The following is a 14,412-nucleotide window of genomic DNA, read 5'->3' as shown; positions in this document are numbered from 1 at the left end:
TGGGGAAGGCCAGGCACACTTGAATGGGTGGGGCAGGAAACTGGGCATTTCATCCTGGCCTTCCCCAGGCCAGAAACAACTGCTGTCCAGGGCCCAGTCACTGTCCCCTGGGGTGGGGGTGGGGTGGGGGGACTTGGGCTTGTGAGGACAGATCTCCTGAGTCCTCTCCTTAGAGGAAACAGGAAACTGAGTTTATGTAAGCAATTTCCTTATTTTTAAAAATCACCTCTAATTAAAAAATAAAAGCTTATGTGGACATTAAATCTAAGATGTTACTGATAAGATGTTCTCATATTTCATAAACTACTAATTAAAACCCCAGTCAATTAAACCATAACAAGCCAACTTCAAACACGTCTCAATGTGGAAAACGTGCATTTTAGGATCCATGAAATATCGCACATCCACAGGCTAACTTGACCTATGACCTTGTGCTGTTTCAAACCTTGGTAGCTACACATAGCTGCTCTTATGCTAAATGGGGTGGTCCAGGATACTGGAGGGCTTGGGGGATATGGGGAGCCTCCCATTTGGTCATGGCTGTGAACTTCCAGATCCCTTAAGAAGTAATCCCATTTTGAGTGGCCCTGAATCAAGGCCAGCAGTTTGTTGTAGCTGCTGGTTTCAAACAGGAGCCTAAAGAGAAACCTTTGTAGATCCTGGTAGCCATTTCAGAACTTTGGACATGTAATGGTCAATTTATTAGAAAGAAATAGCTTAGAGCCCAGTGCTAGGCCAGACATGAAGCCATGCTGCAAGGCCCTGCTGCCATCATGGGGGCCACGGTGAGCTGCCGCCCTGCACCCCTCCACCACTCCAGGATCCCCAGGTTGGCTAGTCTAATCCACCACATCGAGGGACTGATAGCCAATACAAGAAACGCCCCAGATAGAGCAATGGGCTACTTTAGAGAAACACAGGAAAATGCAAGACAAAGGAGCAAATACAGTCTGGGACTCCAGCCCACTTAGAACAAGTTCACGACGGGTTCCACCCGTGTGAAGCTCCACCTGCCCAGCATGGCGCTGGACAATGCATCCCTTCAATACTGACTTCGGAGTTCTTCCAAACTTGAAAACTGAACTTCCTGCTTTTTGCCCCAACATTCCGCCAATCAGCTGTCAAAACGTCATTCTGCCTGCTCCTTCAAACTCCACCCCCTGTCAAACCGAATAAAAGCCTAACGCTTCTTTGTCTGCCTTGAAGAAACTTGCACTCTTCTTCAGCCCTCCTGTGCCCACAAGAAAGGCCTTTTGCCTTTTTTCTTTTTCTGCCTGTGCTTCTCTGCCACGCCAAGGAAAAAACCTAACAGTTTAGGAGACACAGGTATAGTAGAAATTGGAGGTTACACACCTGAAATTCATTCTCGTATTGCTGGTTAATTTTACATGCCTATGTCTGATGGTCTGGACAGGTATTTTGAAGATAACAAGATGTACTATGGTAGTTATTGTTGATTTACTATTACCTTGTCTTGAAAACCTGTTTATTGCTGTCATTGTTGTTTCGCTTGGCTTTATTCTGTTTCATTTGGTTTGAATCTCTTTTAAACAATAAAAAGAAGTAATCATATTTTGACCCTTATCTGAATCAAGTGAGTCGAGGTCAGTGACAATGTGACCCAGTTTTTCCCCTCAGTCACTAGATCTAAAACAGTGAGATATGAGCTCAGTGGGCATGGGGTGGGGCTACACATGGGATTCTGTGTCCAGAATCTCACACCCACATTGAGACAGGCCCAGAGAGGTAAATGCATGGGTCTGACATCACACAGCCAAGCAGAACAGAGCCAGGCTGGGGCTCAGCCCTATTGACTTCCGTCCACAGTATCCCTTCTCCTAATTGTATAACTTCCTGTCCTTCTGCTCCAAGCAGGCTAGGGACAAGAGTCTCTCCTCTGTCTTCCACCCCTAACGCCTGCCCCAGAGAAGGCACACTTATGTAATTCACAAGACTTTTAAATTTTATTAGTAAAATACAAAATGGCACATACAGTGGTGATGAGGGTTGAAAGAGCAAAAGCCCTCCCCAGACTGTCACTGTCCATGTCCTCTGGGGCAGGGGGACTTCACAAAGGAGGGGTGTCCCAACCTTGAAGGCTCTCCTGGCTTGGCAAAACCTGAACCAGAACAAAGTGCATTTGGACCCTCCCTCCCCTCAGACCTCTCAGAGTGACCCTGAAACATGCTGTGAGGGCAAGTAGGCAGTGGGACTTCCTCTTTCTGCGGGACAGAGTTGTTTTCCTTTTCTAAGGAGCCACCTGCCAAGGACTGTGTCACCAGTACCTAGGTACAGCCCAGCCCATGAGAGGCTCTGTAGACGGAGGGCAACAGTCACTCTTGAGGACAATCAGAAGAAATGGTGAGGTGTCACCAGGGATCCTGAGGGGCAAAGTCTACAGGTCTAGCTCTGGTTGGGGTGCTGGCCACCTCCAGGTTTGCCCTAGTCTTCAGCAGCTAGAAAGGAAACCCAGAATTTTATGCTCACAGTTCTCCTCCCTCAGAGTGGAGACCCTTCCAGAAATATACACAGGACTCCAGGATATATAGACAGTGCTGGCTCTGCATTTTGGGGGACAAAGGAGAGGGCAAAGTCTTGGAGCTCAGAGAACTGTGCTGTCAGGAGTGGATGGAGGTGGAAGGGGACCCAGGTAGGAGGAAAGCGTACGGCTGTGTGGGCCACAGCAAACTCACTGCTACAGGAGCCCCAAAACTATGCAGCTCCATAGCTTTTCCCTGTCCCTTTTGCGGGCTGCCTTGGCTGCCTGGGGCTTGCTGCCCTCCTCCCTCCTCAGTCGTCTCTCTGTGAGGGCTGACCTGGGGCTGTCACTTTGCTAGGAAGTGAGCCTTCCTGGACAAGCAGGAGCCTTCACAGTTGCCTCTGCTCCTGCAGGTTCCCCAGCCCACAGAAGTGCCAGTGAATGTCCAAGGTGATCGGCTGTTGAGGGTTGGGAGGCCCATCCAGGGGCTAGGATGAGAGTCTCAGAGTGCCCAGGAGCACAGGTTATTGCCACGTATCTGCCAGCCTTGTTAGGTGGGTGGTGGTGCTGGGGCCGGAACCTGGCCCTCATTCTCAGTGTTCCTTCGCTAGACAGAGGAGGACACCGAAGCCACCAGAAGACCTCATCTCCCGCCCACCATGCAGAATCTTCACCAGGAGCACTCCAGGAATGCCACGCCAGCCTCATGCAAGAAAAGACACAAATCCAGGGTAGGGGTTGGGGCTCTGTACAGAAGAAATGTAGAGATAGCACCGCAGCTGACCGGGGTGACTGGCGACTGCAGCAGGACCAAGGGACACGAGGAGGTCTGGGGAACAGGCAAAAGAGGCCTGGCCGGTTGCTCATTTGTGAAATAGGAGGACCATGGTGCTCACAGGGAGGCGCAGGCCAGGGAAGAGGGGTCTGAATATTCAATAAATAATTCTGTGCTGGGGCTGGGAACCTCTAACCAGCCAGAAGCAGAGAGGAGTTCTTGGGTTTGGAACTGGAGACCATCCCTCTCTGGCCCTGATAGGTTGAGAATGGTCAAGGGTGACCTCCTAGGCCACACCTGAGGTCTTGGAGCCATTTGCACCTGGAGGATCCCGCCTCCCCATTCCCACTCCCCCAGCTCAGCCAGGCCCCTCAGTGAGGGTGGGTATGAGGATGGGGGTCCCCAGGCAACTGTCTGAATCAAAACCAGACACAGACAAGTAGGCAGCTCACACTGGCACAAGGACGTAGGAGTTACTACCACAGCTCCGGGGGACATAGCGAAGGCCCTCCACCATCTCCCCAGCCATCTTGCGGGGGCAGCCCTGGAGGCTCTGGTAGGCAAACATGGACACCCCCAGGCAGAAGAGGAGGCCAAGGAAGGCCAGCAGCCCCACTGCCTGCCTCCGAGTGGCTGCTTGGGTGTCAGGGACAGGAGTGATAAGGACCTGCCTCTGGGGGTCCAGGGTACCATGGATGGGGTCCTCAGCCTTGGGGATCAAGCTGCCTAAGACCACTGGCTCCTGGCTGGGGGTCCCTTCAGAGGAGATGGGGACCACAGAAGCATGGTCCATGCTGCTGGGGCCCCAGTCCTGGAAAGCATCTGTGTGAGTGAGACCACGACCCATCTCGGAGCCTGCAGAGCTCTCTGGAGTAGGGGTCTGTCCCTGGGTCCATGCAGGTTGGCCTTCAGTGGTTGAATGTGAAGTGGTAGGGCTCTGGGTTGAAGTGGGCTCAGTGGAGGGGGGCGTAATGGAGGGGGCCAGAGTAGAGGGAGCCTTTTCCTGAGTCCCGGGGCTGGAGCCAGGTTGGTCGGCAGCAGACCTCTGCCTAGCAATGGTGGTGGAGATGGCAGTTGTGCCGAAGACCTCTGTGCCAGCTGGAGGCTCTCCATCCTGAGCCTTTGAAGGGAGAGACAGCCTGGTCCCCAAAGATCCAGTCACTCTCACTGGCAGCACTGGTGAAGTCCCTGTGGGTCTCTGAGTTCCCTGGGAAGAAGCAGTGGGCTCCAAACTACTGCTTTCTTCGGTGGCTTTGGGCTCTGTGAGCGCAGGCTGGGATGTCCCCTGGGCAACCAGGGTGGTCTCGGGCTTCCCCACGTGCTTCTCAAACTTGCCGCCACTCTGAGTTGTCAGGGCATGAGTTCGGTTGTCTAGGTGCCATCGTGCTTCCTGGACCCATTTCTCCTTTGGGTCAGCACAGAAAAATCTGTGCTTCTTGGTCTCGAAACTACAAAGGAGAAAGACAGGGACCTAGTAAAGACCAGATAGCAGAAAGCCAGGCCAGCATGGTACAGGACAGAGCACACACGCACCGAAGGTGGGCAGGCAATCCTACAGCCCACCCCAAGCCTGAGGCCTGGGGCCAGTCCACCAGCTGAGACTTGAGTCCTCCCTGGAACATGGACATAGAAATGCCTGCCATGCGAAGGGGACCGACCAACCACCCCAGCAAAACTGGCACAGATGCCCTATGATGACTGGCCCAGGTCACAAGTCAGAGCAGCTGTGTCCAGCCACACTGACCCATGCGGGAAAATCAGAAAAGTCCTAGGCCAATGGGGACCGGCCGATCATCCTACTTCCTTGTTAAAAGAAATAAGTTACATGAAGAAAGCACTCAGTCCAGAGCTACTGATGCTGCAGAAAAAGTTGAAGATGATAGGAGTGTTAATAATCACATAGCTGCCATCAAGGCAGGGGCTCTGGGCTGTGCATCTCCTGCATGGGAGGAGATGTATTATTCTCTGGCTTCAGGTGTGTGATGGTGAGCTCCATGCTAGGATGTCCTTGCTCTGAAAAGGATCCCACGTCACAAAGCCTGGTTTCTCTTCTCCCTCAGTTTTGTGGCCATCAGTGCCCTCTAGACCTGTCCCCTTCTCCGAAGGGGAGCCCCTTAGCCTGAAGAGAGTTCCAGGGAGCTAAAACCATATATATATAGCGGCTTCCTCTATAGAGGAAGCTTCATCAGTATCTCGGCTTCCTCTCAAGCTGTTTGTGGCTGGTTCATCCCTGAGGCATGCAGCTGACTGGGCTCTATGTCATACACTGTTCACATCACACGCAACCTGCAGCATAGTTACCACGCTCATCCCCATTTTATGGATGAGTAAACTGAGGCTCAAAGACATAAAGTCAGTGTGCCTGGCTCAGGAACATTGGAAAACCAGAAAAGTTCTGAAAGACAGGGTGACATTGTAGTCCCCCTCAAGTGCTTTCCTGCTTCCCCTTCACCTGGAGAAAATAGAAGCAAGTGCTTGGAGTGTGTGGTGGAAGTGACAGCCAGAAAGGAAACAGTTCATTTCAACCATCCAGTCCTCACAGGGCCCTGCTTCCTCTGTGGTCCAAAGGAGATAAGGATCTCTGCCTCTAACCCTTCTGGTTACCCATTCTACAGATAAGAAAACCAAGGTGTGGAGGCTAAGCAGTGTGACCAGGGCTACCTGGCTGCAACTTGTTCCTATGTGTTGGAGCCTGGACTGTGCACTGTGAGACCACCACACACAACCTCCCTGTGAGATCCAGTGACTTGAGGGCTCGCTACAGCACATGACAGGCTGGGGAAGATTAGCGTCTGTGACAGATGCCCCAGGTCACACATCAGGGAGGCTGTGCCCAGCCACACTGGCCATGGGGGAGTCATTTCTCACCTATGGGCTGCAGCACAGGTAGTAAGGCTAGCCAAGTGGCCTGGGGTCAGGAGGAAAGGGAACGTTTGTCGAGGCCCGTGGCTGGGAGCCCAGGGTGCGGTGGGTAGGTATGGACATGGATTGGTGGAGGCCTGGGACAATACTGTGGGCCCGACGGGGACTGGGGAGGCCACAGGGTAGCACTTACATGACGGCAGGCTTGTCACAGGAGGCTTGGTTAAGTCGATAGCCCAGCAGTAAGTGGTTCGGGATTCGTGATGTCATCTTATCACAAATATTGCTGCATTTCACCACACCGTGCTGCTGTCCTGAATCCACAGAGATGCCGGTCAGCTGGGCGTCTGTGGACCGCCTGGCTTCCCATCCGCCATCCCAGGCCAGCTTGTGCTGGCCACACCACCCAAGCCAGAAGCCACGCCCACATGCTGGTCTTCTAGCCTGAGGTTCCGCCCCCCGCCTCCCAATCTGCTGGGCCTCCTTTCCCTTGAAGACGGACAGTGACAGTATGCACCTGCCAGGCTGTTTCGTATTCAGGGATTTCCCCGCCTTGGAGACACACCTGGACCTCTGTCCACCTGCATCTCACTGTGCTCACCCTATTTCATGTGTGCACACATGATAACAAGCACAGGCATGGTTTGTTTGTTTTTGAAACGGGGTCTCAATATGTATTTCAGGCTGCGCCTGAAGTCACAGTGACTCTCTTGCCTCAGCCTCCTAAGTGCTGGGATTGCAGGCGTGTGCCACCATACTGAATATACATACACGTATATATTCACACCCAGTGGCACATGATGAAAAACAGACAACCAGGCACACATGGCAGATAACACACATTTTAAAATGTGAAATTACAGTACATACAGCTGCCTTCTAGGAAGGTGGGCCCTGCTGAAGAGATGTTCCCTTTGCTTAGCAGAATGAGATTGAGAGAAGGAAGAGGCATTTGGAGTCCCCAGAGCCAGGGAAGAGAGGGGTGAGGAGCAGCTAGGGATTGGGAGCAGGGTACAGTAGGCAGGGCAGCAAATGGCCAGGCAGCAAATGGACCAGAGAGAAACCCCAGGCCAGGGGCAAGGGTGCCTACACTATTTATTTGACATAAACATTTGAAGCTGTCTGCATCCTATTTCCTTCCTCCTGACTCTGCAGCAGAACTTTTTCTGCTTGGTTACCCACAGAGAAGATAGATATAATCAACCAGACTGGGCTGGAGTTCCAGATTTGGGTCAAGGTTACGTCCAGCAACTGCTAGAGCCCAGAGGGTTTTGCAAACATCTAGAAGCCAGGACTTGCAGGGCAGTAGGGTGGAGAGACCAAGTTTAAGGGCCTGGGAGGCCCCGCACTGATCCCTGGCTTCCACCAAGGCATGTGATTCCATACACAAATAGCTGTGCAAACGCACACCTGAATACAGGTGCACGTGTGCACAGGCACAGACCTCCTAGGTGGCCGCCTCCTTTTCCCAGCATGCCCTTGGTCATGGCCTGCACTGTTGTGGGTATGGTGGTTGAGGCCCACAGTCTGGGCTGGGTCATTAAGAGGCAGCCTAGTGGTTCCTGGGTGGCAGGAGGGTCTCCTCAAGTTACCAGGCTGCCTTCTCTCTCTGAGGGACCAGGATATGAAAGTCACTGTGCAGACTTGTCACAATCCTTCCCCAGCAGGACCTCAAAATGACTCAACCACAGAGCTCCCAGGCTTGGGCCAGATGGCAGCCCTTGAATCGGTCTGGCAGGTGTCTTCCTGGGGAAGTCCCAGGAAAAGTGATGTCCCTGCATGACCTGAGACAAGAGGCTGCGGGGTGGGCAGAAGGGAAGCCACTGAATCCAGTATGGGAAAGGTGACTGTCCACCTTGAGGGCTGTAAAAAAGCCACAAAGCCACCTGGTCTCCAAAGTCCCTACCCTCTGCCAGTGTCTGAAGGGTCTTGGCCAGTCCTAGTGCTGGTTCTGCCAAGAAGGCTATGGCGCTGGCCTGATGAGTCCTTTCTCTTCCTCCCTCCTCCCTCCTCCAAGCCAGTCCCTCACCCCCACCCCATCCATCCTGGCACCCGTTCGCCCCCTACCGTCATCTCCTACTCATACCACACCCACCTACCTACCTGCTATTCATCCCTCTCCCTCACAGCCACCCATCTGCCCACTCCAGCCCTCCACCCTCTGTTCTCCTTCCATTGCATCTGTCCATCCATTTCACATCACCCGCCCACTCACCCATCCACCCATCCATCCATCCCTCTCCATCTCCTGACGCAGCCAGTGCTCACTCCTTAAACCCAGCGCTCTCCCATAGCTCCTGCGACTATTCATCAAAAGCATCTCAGTCCCAACAAATTCCAGAGGTCATCATGATTAATGCAACCAACACATGCTGGTTCCTCCTTGACAGGCAGGCCCTGTGCGGGTCTCCTTAGGTGTGGGGTGAGGCACAAGGCCTGTCTCTGCCCTCAGAAGCTTCGCAGCCTGATGGAAGGTAGACATGCACATAAGGATTAGGGCTGTCCTCTCGAGCAGCCACTGGGGATAGGACCCCACAGTCAGCACATGCACAGGGCCCTTATTAACATCCCTGCAAAGGGGGTATTGTTGTCCCCACTTCACAGATGCAGAAGCTGAGGAGCAGAGAGATTAAACCACTTTCCCAAGCTGCCAACTGACAGAGCTCCTAGACATCGCAGTGATCTAGACTGGCACAGAGCCTGGCAGAAACATCATGCTCCAGAATATTTGGCAATCATAAGAAGAGACTGCTTGCCACAGGATGAGATCAAGGGAGGCTTCTGGGAGGAGGCATCCCTTAGGCTGGCCCTCAAGGACTGGTAAGTAGCTCAGGGTAGCCATGGCCTGAGTCCCTGGGTGAGGTGCTAAAAGCTGTGTGTCTGTTTCCTTACCTGTAAAATGGACATAATACCCGTTTCACAGAGTAGTCACAAGAATGAACATTTTTTCCCCTGGTACTGGGGAGTGAACAGGACTTGCACAGTGAGCTACATCCCCAGCCCTTTTTATTTCTTTATTTTGAGACAAGGCCTCCATAAGTTGCTAAGTTTTGTGGTCTGGGGTCAAATTCGAGAATTTTTCGGCTTCAGCTTCCCTGCTTTAGCTGGGATCACAGGTGTGCACCGCCACGCACAGAATTTTTTGATTTGTTTATTTTTTGAGACAAGGCCTCACCAGATCACCCAGGCCAGCTCTGACCTCACTCTATAGCCCAGGCCAGCCTCCAACTGATAGGTAGCAATCCTGCCTGTACCTCTTGAATGCTGGGTTTATAGGTGTGTGTCGACAAACCGGGAAGAATGAATTTCTTTTGTTGTTGTTGATTTTGGTTTATGCGTCCAGAACATTCTTTCTGTAAACAGGGTCGCTCAGCAGTGACACTACTGACTCTCTGAACCAGATATTCTGTCTCGGAGGACCGCCTTCGGCATCAGGATCTCTACCTAGACAGACCTCAGTAGCAACACTGAACCTGAAACGCTGAGACCTTTGGAACAACCAAAAATGTCTCCAGGAATTGCCAGATGTCCCCCGAGGACCAGCACCTTGGAGACATCCTTGCGCCCACTCCCCAGCTCCCTCAAGCTGCAGGTGCTGTTGGCTTAGCAAGGCCTCTCTGACCCCCAATTTAAACATCCACAGCTCCCTCCTCTCCACTTTATTACTGTTATTGTTTAACTACTGTGCTTTTTTCCCTTCTAGCAGACCAGGTCCTTTACTGATTTGTGTGGTGTGCTGTCTGCCGTTTGCAGCAAGATTTCACAGCTTAAGGACTGGGATCTTTGGCCCTTGTATCCACTGATGGGGCCCCAGTGCTGGGACAAGGCCTGTCACACAGCAGGTGTCCCAAGCCTGTTCTGCATTATGTAAATGGACAAGATGCGCAGGCAGACACTCAGTGACACAAATGGCCTCGCTGACTGAGACATAGCGGGTTTCTACTTGAATTTGGCAGGGCCTGGATCTGCAGGTAAGGAGACTAGAGCAGCTTAAAATGGATTCTCTCTCTCTCTCTCTCTCTCTCTCTCTCTCTCTCTCTCTCTCTCTCTCTCTCTTTCTCTCTCTCTCTCCCTATCGGTGGGACTGGAGTGGGAGTGAATGCGTCAGTGAGCCGGGAGAAGAATCTTGCGCTCTGACTTGGATCTGCAGGTTTGTTACATAAAACCATGGAGCCACCCACCTCCCACAGCCCCATAGACCCATATTTGGGAGCTGATGCAGCTAGCCTGCACCAGCCCCCTGCTGAGGAGCCGGGGGTGGGGGGTGCTGGTTGAATGCCCAATTTTATAGGCGGAGAAACTGAGGCTCAGAAAGGCTGAAATAGCACCCACTATCTACCAGCAGTCAGGGGCCACCACTAGGGAACTGGGTATCAAGCTGCTAATCCAAGCACTGAAGGCGCCCTCTCCATCCTCCCCCCCCCCAGCTTAGTAAAAGGAGCCCGCTCTTCCTCCTTCTCCTTTTCCTCCTCCTCCTCTTTTTCCTCTTCTCTCTCCCAAAATGCCTTTGTGGATGCTGGAGCCCATCACCAAGGAGACAATAGCTATTTTTAAAGGGCAGAAGCTGGAACCAGAGAAGGCAAAACCTTGCTCAGGGACACACAGTAAAGTGATGGCAAAGCAAGCTCCATCTGACTCCCCATCTCCCAGTGCGCACTGTTCCCAGGGCTCAGGTCAGAGAGTAGGAAGCCAGTGCAAATTGCTTCCCTTACGCCCACCTGCCCACCCACCCTCTATCCTACTCTTTATCCCACTGTTGAGTCTGCTCTTTGGAGGTACCCTGCAAGCTGGGGACTGGTTCTCATCCTCCTAGACTGGCTGCATGACCTGAGGCAACATGCCACCCTCTCTGAGAGTCAGCCTGCCAGAGAGCTGGACCCTGCCTGAGGCCAGGGCTGACTCTAGGCGTGTGTGGATGCAGGCTGGTGGGTGTGAATCTTCGCTTTCTCTCCTGCATCAAGTCTTCCAGGTCTTGCCCTCCTGCCCTACCTGCTGGCTGTGCATCCTCAGGCCAGTTTCTAACCCTCTCTAGGCCTCCATCTTACCAATGGCTATTCCTTGTCCTGTAAGGTCCCAGCACTCAAAAACAAGGGGCTGGAGGTAGGAGCTGTGCATGGAAGCTGTGCACAGCTGAGGAAGACAGCATCATGGGCAGGAACTGGCAGAGGCACTGGAGCATCAGACCAGCCCCACTGCAACAGGCCCCATGCTTGAGAGGAGGTGACCTTGAGCTTCACTAGTCTTGGGTCCCCTACCCTTGGGAACCTTGAAAGTCCCAACTATCCCTGGTTCCAGACCAGGGCTGAAGGTTACACATTAACCTAGGGTGGGAGGACTCAGCTTCCCTCCCGGTTCCCCTGGGAAGCTCTTTCTCCTGGGAAGCTCGTTCCCCTGGGAAGCTCCTTCGGGCTGAACCCCACCTTCCTAGTACTATACCTCACCTGGCACCCTGTGCCACCCACACCCCTTCCATGCTGCTGTGAGCGGCTACCTTGCTCACTAGCCAGGCACGGACAGTACCCAGCCCCCTCCCACACATCCCTTTCTGCTTTCCCCAGGTGGGTCTGGGGACTCTGCTGTCAGACCTAAGGGACAGAGACAGGGTGGCCCCCCTGCCAGCTCATGCCCAGGCCGTGCCCCACTCACCAGCCAGCAGGACGATCAGATGGCAGAGCACAGCTAGGCACAGCAGCTGCGACAGAGGTGTGGGAGCCATGGCTGGGGTGGGCGAGGGCCTGCGCGGGGTCCAGGGAGGAGGCTGGGGCCTTGGTTGGAGCTTGCTGCTGTCCCTCGGCCACCTGGCTGTGTCGCTGCTTCTTAGAATGGGCTCTCAATTCTTATAATGGGCTGGCTGCCTCCACCCCCAGCCCCGCAGGCAGGCGGTGGGAGGGGAGAGGAAGCAAGCCTGAGCCTGGCGCTGGATTCCTGGAGATGTTGCCAAGGAACCAGCCGCTCCGCTGGGGAGGGGCCGCTGCAGGGGTCTGAGCCACTGGCTGCTTACCGTTCTGCCTTCCAGGACACTGGACCAGGGCCTGCCAGGGTTCAAAGGACCAAGTCTCCTCCCCTGCGCACAGGCCACCTCCCCTGGGGAGCTGGCTTCTAAGTGAACAATAAGCAAAAGCCTGGGAGGCTGAGAGACAGAGTTCTGGGTCCCCAGTCTGGGTCTGGCAAGCTCTTCGTGACTGCGAGAGAGCCGGAGCTCCCACCTCCTGCTCTCAGCCTCCTCTCCTGCCTTGCGCCTTCTCCTATCTCCAGCTCTGGCCCCTGCCAGCCTGCAGAGGGAGCCTGCTAATTCTGGGAAGGATCACCACCCTTGGGAATGTAGAACTGGAGAGCAGTATCCTCACCAAGAGTGAGCTGCTCTGGACTAAGTCCAGCCAGAGGAACAACCAATTTGTCTGCAAGCCAATAGCCCAGACTAAGGAGCTAGCCAGCCCATGATGGGTGGGCAGAGTGACCACGGCCTGTCTTCTGCTCCCTCTCTCCCCAGCCGCCACACCCAAGCATAGCTGGCTGTGAGGGCTGTGCACTGGGAGGCTGGACACTCCTTAAGAGGGATACCTCTCTTATCACAGGTCAATGTCCACTGGTGATACTCAGACCTGCCCCAAACAGTGCAGGTAAGAAACCAGGAAGCTTCCAGTCCCAAAGAACGGCTCCTTTTATGGTTAACACACATAAACAGTCACAACAAAGCCAGTGTATAAACTGCCATTCTCATGGTCTGTTTTATAGGTGGGGAAACTGAGAGCCAAGTGGGAGCCAAGAAACTTCCTGAAGCTCATCAAGGGGGCAAAGAGTCTGGATTTGCCCCAAGCTCAAGACCCCCAGACCACACACCTCTGCCCCAGCGTGAGACTGACACAAGGAGTGCATTTGGGCCCAGATAGTGCCATGACACCAAGCACTCTGCTTGACCTCCTTCCTCCTTGGGATCATCCCCCACCGGCTCCAAGCCCAGCTTTTCTCCCTGCTGAAATCAGAATGACCACGTCCACCAGTCTCATCAGAACTAAATGAATTGAGATTAAACTTGGCCATAGTAACCAGACCTTGCAGCAAACATAACTCCACCACTTAAAAAGGGCATCGCCTTGGGCGAGTTTCTCAACTTCTCATGCCTCAGTTTCCCCTCCCATAACTGGGATGCTAATGGCTACACCAAGCTGCTAACAGATTGAGTACAACCAAGAACATTCACAGTGCCTGCATGTGAGTTACTTGTTATTAAGCCTCGGAGTGTGCTTGGTGCTGGTGCCTGAGTTGAAAAGCCCTTGTCTCCCACCCCCCACCCCCACCTCAAGGCTTCCAGGGACTCCAGGCTGCAGGGCCAGGGCCATGAGAGACACTGCTTCAGGACCAGAGGAAGTTTGTTTCTATTAACATTTCAAATAATACAGAAGAAAAAGTGGAACAGAGGATTCTCAAATTTCTATTGCTGATTCAATGATGAACATTTTTCCATCTTTATTTCTTCTTTTATTTTTGTCAAACTATTGCAAAGTAAATTAAGGACACTCGGCACTGCCCCTAGATAGTCCTACTGTAATGATACTGTCTTTCGTAATGACACTATTATCACATCTGACAAAATTGACAGTGACTAATTGTAATCTTGTTACTAGGTTTTGGGGTGTTGGAGTCTCCTGGTAGAGATGGTTTCTAGGTTCTTTCTGTCCTGAGCAAAGAACTGGTCAAGATAAGCATAAATGGTAACAAAGTTTGATTTAAGGTAGGAAAGAAACAGGCTCTGACAGAGTGAGTTTGAGCCAAGCAAAAGGATGAGGAGAAGTACACCCTACAGCGTGAGGGTGGCCCCAAGAGAGAGGAAACACAGTGGCAAACACTCAGTGGCAACTGTCTTTGTATCCCCCAATCCTCTGGCTGACATTCGGTCTAGGCCGCCCCGGGGGAAACCTGCGCGTTCTCATGAGGAGTCCGGTGAAGGGACCTGGGAGCTGCTCTGCGCATGTGCACTGCGGTCTCATAATCAGCAGCCAGTTCTGCCTTGCCCTGATCTCCTGTCTCAATCTAACACCGATTCAAATTTTAAAATTTCCAATTGTCCCCCAAAATGTATTTTATATTTTCTTTTCCCTCTCCTCTACCTCCCTCCTCTCCTTCAGTCCTTTTCTTACTTTTATTTATTTTTTGAACCACCATCCAATGTAGGCTCATGAGTGGCCTAGGATTATTTCTTTTTAGTCATTTCAGACCACCTGATCATTTTTTAACAATATTGACCTTTAGGGGGGGTACATGGCTTCCAAGCTACATTTCCAGCTCTATCTCAGTC

General features: G+C 52.8%; 1 protein-coding gene, 1 long non-coding RNA gene and 1 other non-coding gene across 3 annotated transcripts; 2 read left to right on the top strand and 1 right to left on the bottom strand.

The window, feature by feature from the left end:
• Nucleotides 1-581: 581 nt before the first annotated feature.
• LOC111757463 (small nucleolar RNA SNORA2/SNORA34 family) lies at nucleotides 582-718 on the top strand. The gene has a single exon (XR_002791807.1). It is a non-coding gene; the product is annotated as a small nucleolar RNA SNORA2/SNORA34 family (small nucleolar RNA).
• A 1,219-nt stretch (nucleotides 719-1,937) lies between these two features.
• Cx3cl1 (C-X3-C motif chemokine ligand 1) lies at nucleotides 1,938-12,076 on the bottom strand. Its single transcript, XM_003472069.5, has 3 exons — nucleotides 11,763-12,076; nucleotides 6,310-6,430; nucleotides 1,938-4,702 (listed from the first exon to the last, which is right to left on the bottom strand). Exons 1-3 carry the CDS (start codon nucleotides 11,830-11,832, stop codon nucleotides 3,703-3,705), a joined length of 1,191 nt encoding a protein of 396 aa, XP_003472117.1. The 5' UTR covers nucleotides 11,833-12,076; the 3' UTR covers nucleotides 1,938-3,702.
• Nucleotides 12,077-12,493: 417 nt separating this feature from the next.
• Nucleotides 12,494-13,645, top strand: LOC134475749 (uncharacterized). The gene is made up of 2 exons (XR_010046979.1): nucleotides 12,494-12,736; nucleotides 12,852-13,645. It is a non-coding gene; the product is annotated as an uncharacterized LOC134475749 (long non-coding RNA).
• The last annotated feature ends 767 nt before the right edge of the window (nucleotides 13,646-14,412 follow it).

Source organism: Cavia porcellus, unplaced genomic scaffold (genome assembly GCF_034190915.1).
Source record: "Cavia porcellus strain 051 isolate PalLab524CR breed Dunkin Hartley unplaced genomic scaffold, mCavPor4.1 scaffold_4, whole genome shotgun sequence".
NCBI lineage: Eukaryota > Metazoa > Chordata > Mammalia > Rodentia > Caviidae > Cavia > Cavia porcellus.
Note: the sequence above shows the minus strand (reverse complement) of the source record. Positions and strands in the feature narration are given on the sequence as shown.